The 19,744-nt window shown below is 33.5% G+C and overlaps 1 protein-coding gene across 1 annotated transcript; it reads right to left on the bottom strand.

The window, feature by feature from the left end:
* Nucleotides 1-493: 493 nt before the first annotated feature.
* On the bottom strand, nucleotides 494-18,046 carry LOC134716701 (ankyrin repeat domain-containing protein 17-like). The gene is made up of 8 exons (XM_063579706.1): nucleotides 17,998-18,046; nucleotides 17,012-17,220; nucleotides 14,317-14,735; nucleotides 13,259-13,427; nucleotides 9,853-10,043; nucleotides 8,354-8,402; nucleotides 5,059-5,190; nucleotides 494-4,590 (listed from the first exon to the last, which is right to left on the bottom strand). The coding sequence occupies exons 2-8, from the start codon at nucleotides 17,112-17,114 to the stop codon at nucleotides 1,214-1,216; spliced, it is 4,440 nt and encodes a 1,479-aa protein (XP_063435776.1). The 5' UTR covers nucleotides 17,115-17,220; nucleotides 17,998-18,046; the 3' UTR covers nucleotides 494-1,213.
* Nucleotides 18,047-19,744: the final 1,698 nt, after the last annotated feature.

Here is a 19,744-nt window from a genome sequence, read left to right on the forward strand (position 1 = left end):
TTAACGTACGACGTTACCAAAAGTGACACCAATATCATGCGTTACGTCTATATATATTTGTTTTAATCCGACATTAATTGTACCAGTTAGAGCACTAAAAAGACTGAACAAACGTACAAAAGAACAGACGGACGAATTCTCGGTATTTCCATGTCCCACGTATTGCGTAACGCGAGGGACAATAAATAGGAGCTGCTTGAATGTTGCTGCTCTGAAATGGAATCTAACACTATCTAAAAAAGAAAGCATCTCAATTGTCGTTTAGTTAATTTGAGTACTAGTAGTTGACTGACTCTTATTGAAACTGTGCACGCATTATATATGTATGTTATGAAGTATAGCTGTACGCGTGTGTTTCTATCATTATAGGTACAATAGATACCCAGCATGTGCGTTATTAAGTGAAAATACATTATCTATGAAAATCGGGATGTGTTGTATATTGATAATGACTTCAACTTAAAAAGGCGAAATACATTTAACATGCGGTATGTTGCATATATGCCAATACCATCAACCAGTACAAAATTTTGCAAATCTTTAAAATACATAAAATATAACAAAATATATTATACCAAAGACATAATATATTTTACCTATCTTTACATCATCACTGACTCTTTTTGTTATAAATTAAGGACAGTTAATGTAAAATAGGCAGAAAAGATGATATATAACAATGAGACATTATGCAGCTTGGAAACATGACAGTTATGCTATCCATGGTACAGAACTTAGTCTGTACTTTACCTAGTTAAATTATTATACATCCTTTATATTCTGACACTGTTAGACACTGAAATACATTAGCATTTGCTATATTAAGAATAATAAATGTTGAGTCATATTTTAGATCGTTTATATTGAAAAAATAAGTTCATTCTCAAAATAATGTTTTAAAAGCTCAGATTCAGCAGTTCAGGAGGCTACGGTGTCCATATCAAAATATGACCACAAATAGTGAATACAGTGGCGTCAACCATAAAGCAATCAATATTTCTATTGCATGCATTTCTGAATGATTATCATGGGCAAACATTGATTTTGCTTAAGCGTTTTTTAAATGAATGTTTTGTTGTGAGATACACGACAGTCATAGCTTCAACTTTAGGACTTTCTGCTATCAAAGTCCGAAATCATGCGCCAAAGATGCCAATGTTATCCATTGTTCGAGGAACTTACTTCGATAAGACTCAAGGTTATATTTCTATCTTTATGGATTGTTAACCCCGGCTCCTTTCCCTTTCAACAACTGTGTTATCATCCTATGTTCTCGAGAGATTGCAATCATTAGTGGAGTTTTTTTATAATCATTCTCAGAAGCCTGGTTAACATCAGCTCCATTGTCTATCAGTAATTTAACAATATAATCGTTTTCTCTCATACAGGCAACTATTAGAGGTGTTTCATTCCCAAAAAAATCAGTCTGGTTAACATCACATCTTTTGTCTATAAGTAACTGTACTATCTCTACATGTCCTTCAAAGCAAGCAGCTATCAGAGGTGTTTGTCCCATAAAGTCAGCATCGTCAATTTCAACGCCCTTGTCTATCAGTAACTTCACTGTCTTCTCACATCCTGCCCCACAAGCAGCTGTAATAGGTGTCAACCCCTCTCCAGTGGTCTGATCTAGATAAACTCCTTTGTCTATCAGCATTTGTAATATTTCATAACTTCCACACAGACATGCTGCCATCAGAGGTGTATCTCCATAGCAGTCAGCCTGATTAAGATCAAGTCCCTTCTCTATCAATAACTGGAATATCTTTTCATTTCTACCCCAACAAGCAGCTGTCATAGGTGTTAATGATGCATCAGTAGTCCGATTAAGATTATATCCATGATGTATTATTAACCGTACTATATTTTCATATCCTCCGACGCAGGCAGCAATTAGTGGTGTTTCTGACATATCGAAAGGGTTGTTAACATCACCTCCTTGGTCTATCAAAAGTTGTACAAGTTTATAATGTCCTCTTCTACATGCAACGGTCAAAGGTGTCTGTCCCAGCATGTCATTTGCATTGACGTTAACTCCTTTGTCTAGAAGTAACTGTATTATCTTCTCATTTCCAACTTTACAAGCTGCAGTAAGGGCAGTCTGTCGTGAACCATCACTAAGATTTATATTAACTCCTTGGTTGATAAGTAACTGTGCTATTTTCTCATTTCCTTTCGACTTACAAGTAATTATCATAGGTGTATCGTTGTCACGATCAGCCTGGTTAACATCAACTCCATTGTCAATAAGTAATTGTACTATTTTCTCATTTTCGCCCTTACAAGCTGCTGTCAGAGGTGTCAACCTTGTAACATCAACCGGGTTAACATCACATCCTTTGTCAATAAGTATCTTTACTATCTTCTCGTTTCCTCCCCTACAAGCAGCTATTAGAGGTGTCTCCCCAATACCACCAATCTGGTTAACATCACATCCTTTGTCTATGAGATGCTGTATTATCTTTTCGTTTCCTCCGCTACAAGCAATTGTCAGAGGTGTTTCACCAGCACGACCAGCTTGGTTTACATCACATCCTTTGTCTATAAGAAGCTTTATTATCTTCTCGTTTCCTTCCCTACAAGCAGCTATTAGAGGTGTCTCCCCAATACCACCAATCTGGTTAACATCACATCCTTTGTCTATGAGATGCTGTATTATCTTTTCGTTTCCTCCGCTACAAGCAATTGTCAGAGGTGTTTCACGAGCACGACCAACTTGGTTTACATCACATCCTTTGTCTATAAGAAGCTTTACTATCTTCTCGTTTCCTCCCCTACAAGCAGCTAACAGAGGTGTTTCTCCAATAGCACATTCCGGATACACATTACATCCTTTGTCTATAAATAAATGTACCATCTTCTCGTTTCCTTCTTTACAAGCACGTGTCAGAGGCGTCTGTCCAGTACCATCAACCTGGTTAACATCACACCCTTTGTCTATAAGTAGCTGTACTATTTTCTCGTTTCCTTCTTTACAAACACTCGTCAGAGGCGTCTGTCCCATAGCATCAATCTGGTTAACAGCACATCCTTTGTCTATAAGAAGCTGTACTATCTTTTCGTTTCCACCCCTACAAGCAGCTGTCAGAGGTGTCTTTCCGATATCACATTCCGGATTAACATCACATCCTTTGTTTAAAAGTAAATGTAATAACTGTCCATTGCCTGGCCAGAATTTAGTCGTCAGAGGTGTCTCTTCAATACCAGCATCCTTGTTAACATCACATCCTTTGTCGATAAGAAGCTGTACTATATTCTCGTTTCCTTCTCTACAAGCACAAGTAAGAGGCGTCTGTCCCATACCATCAATCTGGTTTACTTCACATCCTTTGTCTATAAGTAAGAGTATTAATTTGTCATTCCCTCCCTTACAAGCAGCCGTCAGAGGTGTCTCTCCAAAACCAGCATGCTGGTTAACATCACATCCTTTGTCTATAAGTATCTTTAATATTTTCTCGTTTCCTCCTTTACAAGCAGCAAACAGAGGCGTCTCCCCAATACCATCCTCCTGCTTAACATTACACCCTTTGTCAATAAGTACCTGTACTATGTTCTCATTTCCTATCCAACAAGACGCTTTCAGAGGTGTCTGTCCCATATCATCAATCTGGTTGATATCACATCCTTTGTTAATCAGTAATTGTACTATCTTCTCTTTCTCTTGAACGCACGCTAATGTAAGAGGGGTAAATCCTATACCATAAGGTTGGTTTGTATCACTTCCTTCGTCTATCAGTAACTGCACTATCTTTTCATTTCCCCCTGCACAGGCAGCTATAAGAGGAGAATAGAACTGTCCACAAAGTGTGATATCAGCTCCTTTTGAAATAAAATATTGAACTATATCATAATATCCTCCAACGCATGATGTTATGAAAGGTCCTTCTGTCATATCCTCATCATCTGAATAACCTTCAGTCGCTACTAAATCATCTTTATTATACGTTTGTGTGGATTCATACTGCAAATTGTTATTCTTACTTATATGTTGCAATAGTAAGCTGTCGTCTAAAGACTTTAATGTTTCGAGAAAGAAAGCTCTATATTTTTCAAACTTCATCTGTGAATTGTAAAAACACCGATTCAGTTTTCCAAGTTTTAACTCACTTTCAATTCTTTTAAAGTATTCTTGTTCATATTTCCTAGATATCATTATAGTAAATTCACCATGCTGTTCGTTCAAGGACTCTAATTGAGTCCTGTCATTGATAACTCGGATGTCTGAATAACGTAATATTCCTCTGATCATTTCATCCTTCTTACCAAAATAATAGAACATAAAATCAAACATTTGGTCATGTATAACTTTATACGTGTTTCCTATTTTCTTAAAATAAGTTCCAACAAGGCTGTCAAAAAACCCCTTCATTTCACTTCTAGACGTTCCACGTTTCAGTCCGCAGATTTCGTAAACAATTTCATTGACATATTTATTTTCAGTGCTATATTCATTATAAATGTCAAACAATGACTCTCTCATGGTGCCATTATGAATCACACATAAAAACAGCGCGCAGTATTTGTGTTGAGCAAAAGATTTTAACTTGTTCCATTCCTCTTTGTATGTTTGAAAAGGACTTTGCAAAAAATCTGTCAAATTCAAATTATGATTATTAGAATACAAATAACACATAAGAGGTGTAAACTGTACATTTACATCTTTCAATAGCTGAATGTTTGCATCAGTTAAATATTTGGAACATATCGTTAATTTGTCGTCCCTTGAATATTTTGCTGACAAATTGAAGATATTCGATGTAAAAACAGTACATGATTCTTTGAATAATTCCTCACTGTAAATATCTAATCGACATGTTGCAAGTACTTTAATAATTTTCTTTTTCAGCATCAGTTTTAATTTCTTTTCATTTTTTATCAAATATTCAGCATCAGACAAACTAGTTGTGTATTTTCCGCAAATATCATCCAGAACAAACATCTGTTTTACGTTCCCTTTATAATGCTGAACTATCTCATGAATATCTGAACATGGAATTATGTTGTATTCCATCTTCGTATGTAGATGTAAGGCAACATGATGCATCAAAAAGCTCTTACCGATTCCCGGTTCACCTACTATTAAGACATTAGTTTCTGATTCAATTATCTGTGAAATCATATTTACAACAGGTGTGTGAACAAACATTTCACTTTCCTCCTTCCATGACTCTATCTCGATATTGTGGGAATCTGGAAATAAAAAACGATGACTCTTATGCTACAATTAAGACCGATATTTAACACCGTTGGGGTTTTGTTTTGCAAACCTTCTATTTACATTTAAATTATCAAATGTTTTACTGGTAAATTTCAATTGTTTTAATCCATAGTTAATTTATTCTCTATTTCGAATAGACGATGGGAATTGTGAATGATTTATATTACTCATACACAGATTGAATGAAAAATATGTACTGCTTGGAAGCCAGTAAAGTTGTAAGTTAGAGCTTAATTATATATCATGTGTGTATCAATCAACCAAACGGACATCATACTCAGACAAAGTCAGAAAGTGTTACTTCAACACACAAGGGTAAATAGCAGTTTGTTCATTAGGAATACAAGTTTACTAAGTGTTGGTTTTTTTTTCAGAATATCATAACCGGTACCTATTTTCTGCACCAGATGCGCTTTTGAACAGTCTCTTTAGTGATGCTCGAGTTTTTAAGTTGTAAATGAAGAGTTATTCCCGAATATAACTATGTACAGCCAGGATAGCTTGTCAAAGGATGACTGGTAACACATTCAGAGGTAACCAAAGGCCAATCGAAACAACATCTGATAAACAAATTTAAATATATTTGGCTCTAAATAATGACGACTTCAGTATGTATACTAAAGAAATTTATCCTGTTGAACTTATTTTAAATATAGATAATACTAACAATGACCACTGTCCTTTCCTCTATCTTGATATCTATATCACTAACGGAAATCCTAATATTAAAAATTATCATAAAAGAGATGATTTTTCTTTCCTACCGTTAATGATCCATTTTTAGATGGTGACGTTCCCTTGGTTTTCGATATCACAAACAAGTCAAAACATTTACTAAATTTTATTATCGGTATAAGGACATCATTCGTAAATATAGCTCAACATGCATACTTCTTATACGTTCAGATATTTCACATCCAATGTTTATGGAAATATTCTTTATAAAGCACAAAAATGTTAGCATTCACCTCAGAAACTAACAAAACCTTTAAATAGACTTATTAAGAAGGGATATAGTTACGATACTGTTGTCATATTTTGGCTTAATGCTGGTTCACTTATAGGGTCTTTGCATCGGAACTAAACACATTTATAAAAAAAAACAGTTGTTGGCATGACACGGATTATGTTCTTCTCATATATGTTATGATGGCATGATAATATATCCCTAACGGGAAGGATTGTGTCTGATGTTCATATGATGAAATCATAATCTTTCAATCAGTTCAATTAAAGTCTGGAGCTGGCATGTCAGTTATCTGCTAGTAGTCTATTGTAATTTGTGTAATATTGTCATTTTGTTTATTTTATTTTGTTCCATCTTCTTTTGGCGCCTGTTGGAAGTCATTTCAAGCCCTCGAATATCGTAACAAATGCCGAACTACCATATTTACCTATCTGTATTCATTGTTAACTAAGGAAAGGGTACGGTATTGTAGTTATGTTATCAGAAAATGCCTCTGACTTCATTAAAGATGATTCAGTCTGTGACACACCCAGTAAGACTTATAACCCAGATCTGTACTCACATGAGCTACAAAAAGGGTGCAAAATGTATAGCAAGATCTGCTTACCCTTCCGAAGCACCTGAGATCACCCCAGGTTTTTGTGATGGTTCATGTTGTTCAGTCTTCAGTTTTCTATAATGTTTACTTTTTAATCTATTGTTTGTGAGTTATTCTTTAACATTGCAATGGCGTTGGCAGTTTATTTTCAATTTAGGAGTTTAAATGTCCCTTTTATATCTTTTGTTGTATAATTTAGAAATTTAATATTTAATTCAACACTCTCCAAATGTAATGACGATAAAGAATTGCATACTTATATACTCGGTCTTTAAAAAAATTTGGGAAAGAGGATATTTGTATTTTGTATATTTAATAGGGATTTCTAAATATCACTTCATGTATTTATCTTATTATTCTAATAAAACCTCACCACAACACGAGTATAGCTTTAGGCTTTCTTTTACTTCCTCTGAAATAATAAAATGTAATGTAAATAAATTTAAGAATATTTTTGATGCTTTACATGGCAGATCAATATGCATAACACTTAAATCGGGAGTGCATGAAGTCATAAGTTTATATAAAAAAAAAAAAATTTGAAGTAAAAATGGTTCCAATTAATGTGTTAATGTTCTCTGAACTTAGGACCATAAGCTATCACCTTTCAGAGATGTTCGGGTGGAATTATAATTATATCCAAAATAAAAAATTTAGGTGAGTGGGAACAGTCTTATGTCACAGGGTTTTTAGAAATTGTTCTTAATCCAAGTCCTGCAATGTTTGTTTAAAGTTAATACATTGGATGCAATGGTTTATGGTGTTACTGTAGGTGAAATCAGGAACAGACTAATTTTATAGATAAAATGGCATTTTGGATGTAAGTTATTTCGTTTTGCTGTAGAACGTTAGTTTGCTGCTGTTCAATGCATCAATTCCTTTATTGATAATCAGAAAATGATGAAATTTCCTCTTTTCCTCATGTAAAGGTTCTGGTCTTACTGGTTTGAAAAACAAACCACATTGCAAATTAAAAAGAAACACATCGCAGTTACTCTGACAAGTATGTATAATTGGAGAAAATGTATCCTTTGTCAAATGAATGAATTATTATTGAAACGATAAACTACTGTTGCCTTAACAAAACAATTGAGAAGAGACAATTTTGTTTGGCATCAACATGTTTAACTACAATTTAAAACAAAATGCAAGGCAACAATATTAACAATGTCTGCAAATCGTGACTCGGTTTCCTCAGCATATTCTCATTGAAATGACAAGTAACAATAAGTACCTGCCAATACCTGTCTCCTACATTTCATCATTACTCATTATACAGTTGACTTTTAAATACAAACTCCTTCATTTGACCTGACCTAAGATTTACCCGCCAATTGTCTTTCGCTTATTCTATTTTTTACTAAATAGCAACAAATTGTACAAATACGTGCAATAAAGATCCTATCGAATCACTATGAGGGTCAACTTACTTGAAATTCATAGATATTCAAAGTACTATGTGTGGCATATTACACTGTTAATGTCGGCTTTCAATTTAAGTGTTTTCTTTGTAAATGCTTTTTACTTTACTTAAGAAATTCAGTTGTGTCATCTAAGATATGCTACTTACCAAACTGTGACTCGTGATTTTTTAGTGTTTCGTCTTGATCCATCACCTTCTACAAGTATACAAAAAAAAATTAAAGCTCTTGATGACTGAAGTAAAATCACAAAAATACCGAACGCCGAGGTAAATTCAAAACGGCAAGTCCTAAATCTAATGGCAAAACCGAACGCTAAAACTCACGAAACGAATAGATTACAACTATTCCTGAAGTGCGAGGTTTGGCATGCCTTAAGACCAGGTTCAACCCACCATTTTTATTCCCCTTTAAAAGTGTCCTGTACCAAGTCAGGAAGATGGCCATTGTTATAATATTGTTCGTTTCTGTGTGTGTGTGTTGCATTTTAACGTTAGTCGTTTCTGTTTTCTCTTATTTTTGAGATAAGACGTGGCACGGTACTTGTCTATCCCATATTCATGTATTTGGTTTTGATGTTATATTTGTTATTCTCGTGGTGTATTGTCTGTTGCTTGGTCCGTTTCGGTGTTGTGTCGTTGTTCTCCTCTTATATTTAATGCGTTTCCCTCGGTTTTGGTTTGTTGCCCCGATTTTGTTTTTTGTCCATGGATTTATGAGTTTTGAACAGCGGTATACTACTGTTGCCTTTATTTCTTACAGTCATTTTTTTTCTAGACTAAACCTCACACTTGTATGAAAGTCGCATGCAATTCAATTATATTGACAATGTTATATGAACAAAACAGAGACATAATAGGTAAAAATGTCAAAAATTGGGATACAGCAGTCCAGATTGTATTTTAATCTTTATCACTATAAAAAAAAAGAAACTTAAATAGGCATATACACAAAGCATATAAGTTAAAATGAAAGACAAGAATACCAGAATTTAACTAAGCATAATACAAAATTACGGGATTTATAAGTACAGAATCACGTCATATCTTACAAATTAAAATAGCACCAAAAAAGCCATAAACCCAAAGCACATAAGCTGAAACATAAGCTACCTTTCTATGGTTTTTAATTTTCGAATTATTCGTTTCTAAGTTATGGGATTTGTTCATTAGGATGTGGATATTTTCCAGTTTCCGAACAAAAACTCAAAGTGTTTTTAGTAGTTTCAATTATACTTTTATAACATATTTATATCCTATTAAATTAATATTCCTTTATTGGTTTTTTTATTGAAATTTTTGAGGAATGATATTCAGAAGTTATGGAATTTTATTCTTCAAAACAGTATACAGCGTATCATAACACAGCTGTTTATTTATATGTCTGCATGTCTGCAATCATATCTTAGTTAGCATATTTTGTAAAAAAGAAATATTTTTATTTCACAATGATGTCATTTAAAACCAACCTCAGCAGACAAGTACATTTAGTATTTTTAATCTGAAAAAGAAGGGTCACATGTTGTTTTTGTTGAGAACGTATCTTATTCTTTCCTCATACACAATTTATATTGTCACCCACAGATATCTTAAAAATTATGAGACAACTATCTTCAGACACTTGATTGGTGTGCGTTTTGAATACTTACATTATGAAGTTCCTTTAACTGATCATTTTTATTTTGAAAAATTCTTCCAAAATTATCAAGTTCTTTCTTAATCCTTAAGATGGTTTCATCTGTCTCTGTTGATACCAAGTTTGTGTATTCAGCTAACACCTGTGTTTGTTGACGAATCTCATTTACTAGTTCAAAACCAAGAGTAGTAAGAATACTTTGACCTGGATCAAACAAATAAATAGTCAATAAAAAAAATGAAAACAAATTTTAAAATTAAATGTGTCAAAAACGCGTTCCTGGAATTGCCTTTATCGGAAACAATAAAACAATCATACATACGTCACATATTCATCATCTTCATATACCCATTAATAACCTTCTGGAAGTATTTATCATCAGTTCCTATCATTTCTAATACCAATACCACCTCAATTGAAAATTAAATTTTCAATTTTAGGCAATATAGGAAAGGTGTACTGACATAAGTAGTCTGTAAACACATAAGCTCCAAATTGAGCTTTCGTCAGTAGAAGCAAAATTAACTATGTGTATCAGTGAGAAAAATGTAAAAGCATAAAAATATAGTATATATACAAATACACATAATTAACAGCGCCTGGTGATGTTTTATAGCCTGACCGGTTTCGGTCCAAAGAGGACCTTCATCAGAGGCAGAATGGTGGATTAATGTTTGCACCCTATTTATATAGATATGGTAACCGGCGGTTGAGTTAACCAGCAGTTCAGATTTAACTGGCAGTTCATAGTTAACCAGAATTAAGAAACTGAACGGTCCATCAATGCCCATGCTACGTCAATCTTTAAAGACCCAAATGTTGCTAAACACCTATCCGAACTCCGTGATAAATATGTTGTTGTCCCCGCAGACAAAGCCACAAATAACATCGTTTTTGTGTGTAAACGTCATTACATTAACTGCTTGATAAACGAATTAGGTATTGACAATTCAATTGTAAACTCAACATATACCCTCACGACACTTACTAAAGAGGAAATCCTGGATAATCATAGGTCTGTTCTTTGTTCCTTTGGAATTTCAACCAAAGATGAAGAACTGGATCTTCCATCACTGTATTGGATACCTAAACTACAAAAGTGTCCTTACAAACAACGGTATATTGCTGGGTCTTCCAAGTGCTCCACGAAACCTATTTCTAAATTATATGCATCTGTTTTATCAGCAATCAAAGACAGGCTTCAAAGTTATTGTGAAACTGCCTATTCTAGAGGTGGCGTGAGTCAGATGTGGATACATAAAAATGCCAAAGATCTTTTAGAGTACATACAATCTAACTCTCTTTCATCTTGTAACAGTGTTAACACATTTGACTTTTCTACTCTTTACACAAGCATTCCAAACTAAAAGACAAATTGAAAGAGTTGGTATTACTTTGCTTCATAAAAAAAGAATGGCCAAAATAGATACAAGTATCTTGTCTTAGGGAGAGATAAATCCTACTTTGTAAAGAATCACTCTGATTCAAACAAAAAATTCTCTGAAACTGATATTATCAAGATGCTTGATTTCTTGATTGATAACATATTTGTTACGTTCAGAGGACGTGTTTTTCAACAGACTGTCGGCATTCCAATGGGAACAAACTGTGCCCTGTCTACTCGCCGACTTGTTTCTTTATTATAATGAGGCTGACTTCATGCAGGAACTTCTTAGAAATAAAGATAAGAAGTTAGCAATATCCTTTAGCTCTACTTTCCGCTATATAGATGATGTTCTTTCACTAAACAATTCAAAATTTGATGACTATGTGGAACGCAACTATCCCATCGAACTGGAGATAAAGGATACTACAGATACAGTTTAGTCGGCTTCATATCTTGACTTACATCCAGAAATTGACAATGAGGGTCTGTTGAAAACAAAACTTAACGACAAAAGAGATGATTTCAGCTTTCCAATTGTGAACTTTCCATTTCTAAGTAGCAACATTCCAGCAGCACCTGCATACGGGGTATATATCTCCCAATTGATACGATATTCCCGTGCTTGCATTTCCTATCATGATTTTCTTGATAGAGGGTTACTGCTCACAAGGAAGCTATTAAACCAAGAGTTCCAAATGGTGAAGTTGAAATCATCCCTTCGTAAATTTTACGGACGTCAACACGAGTTGGTTGACCGTTATGGAATAACCGTTTCACAAATGATATCGGATATTTTCCTTACGTCGTAATTACAATCCCCTTCCCTTTCATGAATGTGACCTACCAAATTAGACTATTAACCGGATTTGTAATCACATAAGCAACACGACGGGTGCCACATGTGGAGCAGGATCTGCTTACCCTTCCGGAGCACCTGAGATCACCCCTAGTTTTTTGATGGGGTTCGTGTTGTTTATTCTTTAGTTTTCTATGTTGTGTCATATGTACTATTGTTTTTCTGTTTGTCTTTTTCATTTTTTTGATTTATGGGTTTGACTGTCCCTTTGGTATCTTTGGTCCCTCTTTGAGACAAATTAATTTTATCAAAGTTTTCCATTTTTGTATAATGATATAAAAATAGAGAGATGTGGTATAATGGCCAAAGAGACAGCTCTTCACTCATGTTCAAATGAAGTGGATGTCAACGATGATAGGCAACCATACGGCCGTCAACAATGAGAAAACAAAATACCATATAGTTTGATACAGAAGGCCCTAACATGACAAATAACGCTAGTGACGTAATACGGTATATATGGGGTCAGTAAATTCCATATGAGCATCGCTCTCTCCCCATAAGGAATTTACTGACCCCATGTATATCGTATTAGGTCACTAGCACACTATGTAACTAAACATGTAGAAAATAGTGTATTGAACGTGGTTTTATAGCGCTAAACCTCTCACTTTCGTGACAGTTGCATCAAATTTCATTATATTTACGATGCGTGAACAAAACAGAACGGACGCCAAAAAAACACAAACATACCATAGAGTAAAAAACATGCAAGACTTACCAAGGCCAGGGGCTACTAACTTGGGACAGGTGCAAAAATGTGTCAGGATTAAAAATGTTTTGTGAGATCTCCATCTCTCTCCCTTTCCTTTATATCTCTAGCGAATGTAAAACTAACGTAAATCATTGAAATACAGACTCCTGACTTGAGACCGGCGCAAAAATATGTGGCGTTGTTAGACATGCTTTAATTTAACAACCTTCCACTTACCCTGAACAGTGATGTATAACGACACATTACAAGTACAAACTATACACACGGGGGGGGGGGGGGATAAGATAACTGCAAAAACGACAACGACTAAATTACGTGCTCCTCGTATTGAATGTGACAGGAAAAATTACGTTTGATAATCGTTTTTATAATGTTGAAGTGTCTTTTAAGCTTGTACGCATGTAAATTTAGTCATGCTAGTGAATGCGTAAACTTAATTAATGATACGTTAATCACAATACCTTTTGTTTTCCATTTATTTAGATATCCTAGAGTTTGATTTTCATCGATTGGACTCATATTGATGTCCCTGACAAACTTTTCCATCAGCTGGAATGATGTTGAGTACTTGACAGCATCCCATTTAGTGTAATCACAATGAGCCCACTGGTTCCGTATATATGTTCGTACCTTCATTAAAATTACATAAAATAATATTTTAAGTTAAGACTAGAGTAGAGATGAGTATCATGTTATTTTTTATTAACCAAAGTATAATTATCATGATTCTTAAAAAATCACATCAATTCGTCGATACAAGCCTTTCCCGAATGTGACTCATCAAAAGATTGATATAAGGATAACGATCTAAACCAGCAGATGAACAGGAGCAAATAAATTTTTATGTGTACCTGATACCACTCACCGGCCATCTCCGACTCAATCTTTGAACTATTTTTAGAAAATATAAATATCTGTGTTAGGATTGTTTTTTTGGTTTTTGGTATAAAAAAAAATCCTTTCCGTTTATAGAATGCAACTTATATTAATCGTTTGAAATCTAAAAAACCCGTAAGTGAGTTTAGTTATAAATCGCTTGGACTGAATCATCATGAAAAAACAACAGAACATCATAGTGTGTACAACTACTTTGATAATTGTTTTATAATTCGGACAGTTTTGTCAGTTAAGGGGTTTGAAAAATCAATATTTTTATCGTTCGCTGTTGTTTGTTTTTTTGGGGGTTTTTTCGTTTTGTTGGTTTTTTTTGTAGTTTCCGCGATGGAAACATTTATTATCTATGCGTTGGAAAATAATGTGAAATTGTACATTAACATGTTTCAAATATATGCAGGCAACACAGATATACGTCATCAAATAAAACAGTCCGATAATGTTTCATTAATTGATTGAGGGTAGGGGTATGCAAATATGTACGTTTAAACATACACTTTGGAAAATGGTTATTTACAATACCCATGTTTGATCCCTATGACATATATAAATTATCTAAAAATCGATACTATTATGTCATTTTTAGTAATGACAAGCCATCGGTTTACACATATACTGTACGTACATCTTCAGCATCTGTCTTTACAACTGCAGAAAACTGGTCAATGTTGGTGATCAATCCTAGCAAAGCAGATGAGTCGCATGTGTCATCAAACCCTGTATAAAGTGCCATATGTGTCTGTAAAAATAGCTTGGATAAATCAACGGCATTTTTGATCGTGTAGTCGTAGTTTTCTCTTTTATAACCATGATTTGCCTTGTTGTTGTTGACATTCTCATAATTCAGGTAGGTTGTTGGTTGGTATTGTTTTAGATGATTTGAATATATTTGTCTATCAATCTTATGGTTACAAGATAGTTGTTTATAAAGGCTTATTAAAATTGATTTAACATGGGTCCTCAACGCTGGTGCTAAGACGTTATGGAGGCATATTCCAACAACCAAACATCTTTTCTGATTCTCACTTAAATCTGATGGTTTTACTGTAAAACAACAAACAAAAAATAACATTGATGGTCTATTTATCTAATTCATTTTATTAAAAACGAAAGTGAACCAACGCCTGATGAATCTGTAGTACAATAGAGTTCCTAAAGTGGATACCTCGGGTATGCAGAGTTGTTAAGATAAAAAAAAAAACATTAAATGTATCTAGTCTTATTAAAACAACACTTTAGGGACTGCTGCAGAAATTTTATTGATCGACATGTTTTGATATCCTGATGACGGTACCCTTAGCACCGAAACATATCGATCAATAGCATTTATGCAGCAGTCCCTAAAGTGTTGTTGTTATAAAACTCTCTACAATTTATGTTTCATTTTATAAATAAAAATAGTCAGTTTGCCTATGATTATAAATCGTACATGCACGTAAATGATTGTAAAACAATGAGCTTCGTGCATTTTTTCTTAGAACACTATCATATCAATCAGTCAAAATTCATCAATTGTTCTTTGATTGACTTATTATGACACAAACATTATAGCAATGCCTTTTGCTTGATATCTGATAGGCTACAAGTTGCCTGTGTCGCTCAACTGATTTTTTTTTTTTTACAATTGATTGCTGTTCAAAGTTTATCTATAAAAATATTTAAGATCTCAAAACTGCAAATTTTCCTTAAAACTACTAGTTCAAGGGCAGTTTTGTCTCAACCTGATGAACATGTTTTCCCCCATGTCACATTGACTCTAAATGCTTAAATGACAGAGATATAAGCCAAATCTGCATTATATCCCTTTGTTCTGTTTTAGCCATGTCGGCCATGTTTGCTAGCATACGGGGTTGTTGGACACAGTTTTCAAACTTAATATCCTAATATTGATTGTGCCCATGTTTGGTTATTATGCCTAGTTGTTTCAGAGGACAAGATTTTTGTAAAAGTGAACGACGACGAACGGCAAGTGATGAGAAAAGCTCACTTGACCTTATGACCAGGTGAGCTAAAACGAGTGTTGCAAAATGACTTATAACATTTTCACAGTTAAACAGAAACAAATCAGCCTGGTAAAGGTTAGTGTCGGAATAGGAGTGCTTGCGTTTTGATTGTGATATCGTAGTGGTTTATGCCCACCAGCGTTGACATCCGGAATCAGCACATCATGAATTCATGAATGATAATAGTTTTATGAGCATGCAGTCACGTATATGCTTATAAAAAAATTAATGATAATAGGCTCATGGCAATGCAGTCGCTTTTGTGTTTACATAAAATTCATAAAGTATTTAATCGTATTTATTTCGACTGCGGAAGATTAAGTTCATATTGTGTACTGTTGGAATGATTTTTTTAAATGTGTATCATGCTTTCTTACTAGCCTTCGATTATTTATGTTGCTGCAATATTGACGTTTATCATAAACTTATAGAAATAATGGTTAAATTGTATCCCATGATTGGTTTATAAAGAACGACACCACAAACCACAAACCATTAATGACACCTAGGATGCATAGACTTCTTACCAGGACACATATTACAATAAAGAATACAAGTCTGCACTTATGTTTTACAAAAATAATATTACAGATTATAACCCTACCCCAGCTAGCGGATTTTCAGTTTTTTTCATCGAATCATCTTTACTCAAGGAGTGAACAATACTCAAATATATATATGATGCTTCTGATCAACACACATCGTGATTCAGAAGGAATTGTTGGATTGTCAACTCTATTTATAGTAAATCTGACTAAAAGAACCAGTTTGAGCAATAAATCATTCATTCCACATTTTACAGCATGTCTTACATTCTTTTCGCATTTCCAGATAATGAAGGCAATATAACAAGATGCTTTATATGACATTTAAACTATTATTCTAAAATCTTTTTGACACGACATGTACTAGAATGTACATGTTGACCTTCTGCTGTTGTCTGTTCTATGGTCGGGTTGTTGTCTCTTTGACACATTTCCCATTTCCATTATCAATTTTTTGTATCTCTAAGTTGACTGTTTTTCTATTTTCTCATGTTTGCATTAAGTTAAATTATGTCCCTTTATATAATCATTTTTTGTGCTTTTCAGGGTCAGTCAAAAGTGCTAGCTGAGCTTGTTTTATTTTTGATTACGAACATGACATTCTGATGAAAATATCCCTTATCAAATAAAGTAAGAGGGATAGATGCAAAACAGTTTTATCACCAACATAAGAAATCAATCTTGAACTTATACCATTTCCAACAACAACAAAAAAAACAAATATTAACGTGTAATCTATACTAGGTGTGCATATTGAAACAGATAGACATACCAGTATCTCGTGGAAGTTTTGCAGCTATTAGATCCAGTTCATCCTGTAATTCTTTTGGTATTGAACATTTAATGCCAGCTGATGTTGAAGGTTCTTCGTCCATGTTGTGCTTGCGATGTTCACTCTAACTCATTCGTTATACATCTTCCGTTTCCTTCTTTTCATTTTTTCTACCACAATTGCTGCTTAATTTTTTTATTTTCATATTTCTGGAATTCAAATAGTAGTATGTGTATAAAATTTTATATTATAGTAACAGCACAACAATGTAAAATCTGTAAAGCGGAAGCATTTTTTTTTGTTCCTCACCGGGATTCGAACGTTATTCTGCTGCGATACGATGACAGAAAAAGACATTCCTTGGTATTCCCAAACGGAGGATTATAAAGACAGAAGAAGAAGTATATAACATGTATAATGGTTTAACTTTCAAAGTTGATGCTTTTCTAAAATTGTTAAACATTTCACAGAGGTTTTAGTTTAATTATTCATCTCTTATTTTATAAACTATATGTGTATGCAATGTATCCGAGATTGTATCACCGATCAAGTTTATTCGTTCATGGTTTGGTACTATTAACACATTTAATCCCGCTGCAACTGTTTGCACCTGTCCCATGTGTCCAAAGTCAAGAATCTGATGACAGTGATGTTCAGTGGTAGTCGTCTGTTTATGTGGTTCATTTAGTGTTTCTTGTTTTTTTATGTAAATTAGACCGTTGGTTTTCCCGTTTGAATGGTTTTACACTAGTAATTTATGGGTCCCATAATAACTTGCTGTTCGGTGTAAGCCTAGGCTCCGTGAGGTAGGCCGTACCTTGATCTATAAAGATTTACTTTATTTATAGATTGTGACTTGGATGGATAGTTGTCGCATTTGCACTCATACCACATCTTCCTATATCTCATGACTGATTGCAACAGATTAGAGGACGATGTGATAAATAATAATTTATGTCAAACAAATTAATGATATAAATACTTACACGAAATGTAAATAATGTAACTACGACGCCATTTTGAAAACAATGAAATATTACTTCCTTTAATAATATTTAAAAATAGGATTGGGAATAACCAGAAAAAGTATCTTTTTCTTTTCAAAGACCACGTTACAAACGATAAACAATATTATGCATTATCAAAATTAGTATCCGCATGAATATAAATAAATGATAATAAGAAGCAATTAACATACATCATACGCGAGCATTCGAGATCGAACTGGAATTATCTGAGAGAATTATACCTCTGTTTGGGACTAAATCTTCTCCAAGTAGTCAGAATGATTTATATAATTTGTATTGCGAAATGATCGATAACATTCATATTCCTGTTATATTCATAAATATCTGATGGCCATTGACTTCTCTATAGAAATCATTTGTTTCTAATTATAATTGAGATTAATTACTAAGTCTTAAAATTGATGGAAATTAAGTACATTAAATTATAAATATATTCATTTTTTTTTTAATTTTAATTTGATGTGCACTAACTACAATTCCCAAATTAATTCTTAAACGAAAATTGAATTAGGAGAGAATTGGACCAGTCTTTTGTAATTGTTTTAAACATCAAAATATTTTAAATACTTTTCTTACAATTGCAGTCATATGAAACCTCAAATTTGAAAAAAAAATATGCATATGTTTTTTTTTTACTAAATGGATAGTTTTCATTATAAAACTTATAAGAAAATTCTTTGAATGGCCAAATTTTGATAAAGTTTACTTTTTTTATTTGCTTGCTTCCATGAAGCAATTCGCCTACATATTTTCATTATGTAAAGTGACCTTAGCATGACCCGACTCGTAAACATCTGTTGATCGCAATATGCATGGATCTCTTATTAAAATAAATTATTATCCGATTAAACATGTTATACACATGCTCAATATCCATGCTTCATTGTTGATAGTTCACTATAAGGTGACAATCGGTAAACTTCGGCATCAAAAACATGACAAATAATTAGCCGCCATATTTTCTCATCAATACAGACAGAGAGAGAAAAAAATTATGACTATACGATATGTTTCGTAAAAAAAGGATAAACTCGTGCACAGTAGACTAGTAAATTTATGATAAATACATGCATTCAATTTGGTTCAAGAATTGAATAAACATTCTTTTTCACCAGTCAATCGTTTAATATGACTTTAACATTCCCAAAACTAACAAAGCTTATCACTAATAGACATTGCGGGAGATATATTATATCAAACCAGAAATCAAATGTAAATGATTCACTTTTGAAAAATACATGTATATACAAAATTCAACGTGAAAAATTTTGAGAAAGAAAGTGAAAAAAGAGTTCACAGCAGCATTACATTTGTACGTTATGAAAACTTCTTCAAATCCACTTGCTATATTTACAACCACATCGCTAGTCTGCAATTTTTAGAAATGCCGATGATGTGGATGCCTTCTTCTACAAATATATCTATATAAAAAAAAGTAAATGAATGAGTCTTCCCATCCACCAACGATAAAAGAGCGTTATAAAATCCTTGACCATCCACAAACAATACTAAGAATATTCAAACAGATACTAACGGCCTATTGAAATTCGTATTTATAAAACCAAAATCAAATATGATCACAAGACAACAGTAAACAGTGTACTATTGGTTCCTAGCTTTAAACACAAATGAATGAATGAATGAATGAATGCTATACCACTGTCTTAAAAAATTTCACCTATTTTTTCACACATCATCATCGATT

The sequence above is a fragment of the Mytilus trossulus genome, chromosome 4 (genome assembly GCF_036588685.1).
Source record: "Mytilus trossulus isolate FHL-02 chromosome 4, PNRI_Mtr1.1.1.hap1, whole genome shotgun sequence".
NCBI lineage: Eukaryota > Metazoa > Mollusca > Bivalvia > Mytilida > Mytilidae > Mytilus > Mytilus trossulus.

What these genes read in the sequence shown, in the direction of transcription:
- LOC134716701 (XM_063579706.1), bottom strand. Translation starts at nt 17,114, where the DNA reads ATGGACGAAGAACCTTCAACATCAGCTGGCATTAAATGTTCAATACCA. An exon ending in TAAAGACAGATGCTGAAGAT is followed by an intron (nt 13,428 to 14,316) that starts GTACGTACAGTA and finishes ATTTTAATGAAG; the next exon opens with GTACGAACATATATACGGAA. An exon ending in AAATCACGAGTCACAGTTTG is followed by an intron (nt 5,191 to 8,353) that starts GTAAGTAGCATA and finishes TTTTATTTCCAG; the next exon opens with ATTCCCACAATATCGAGATA.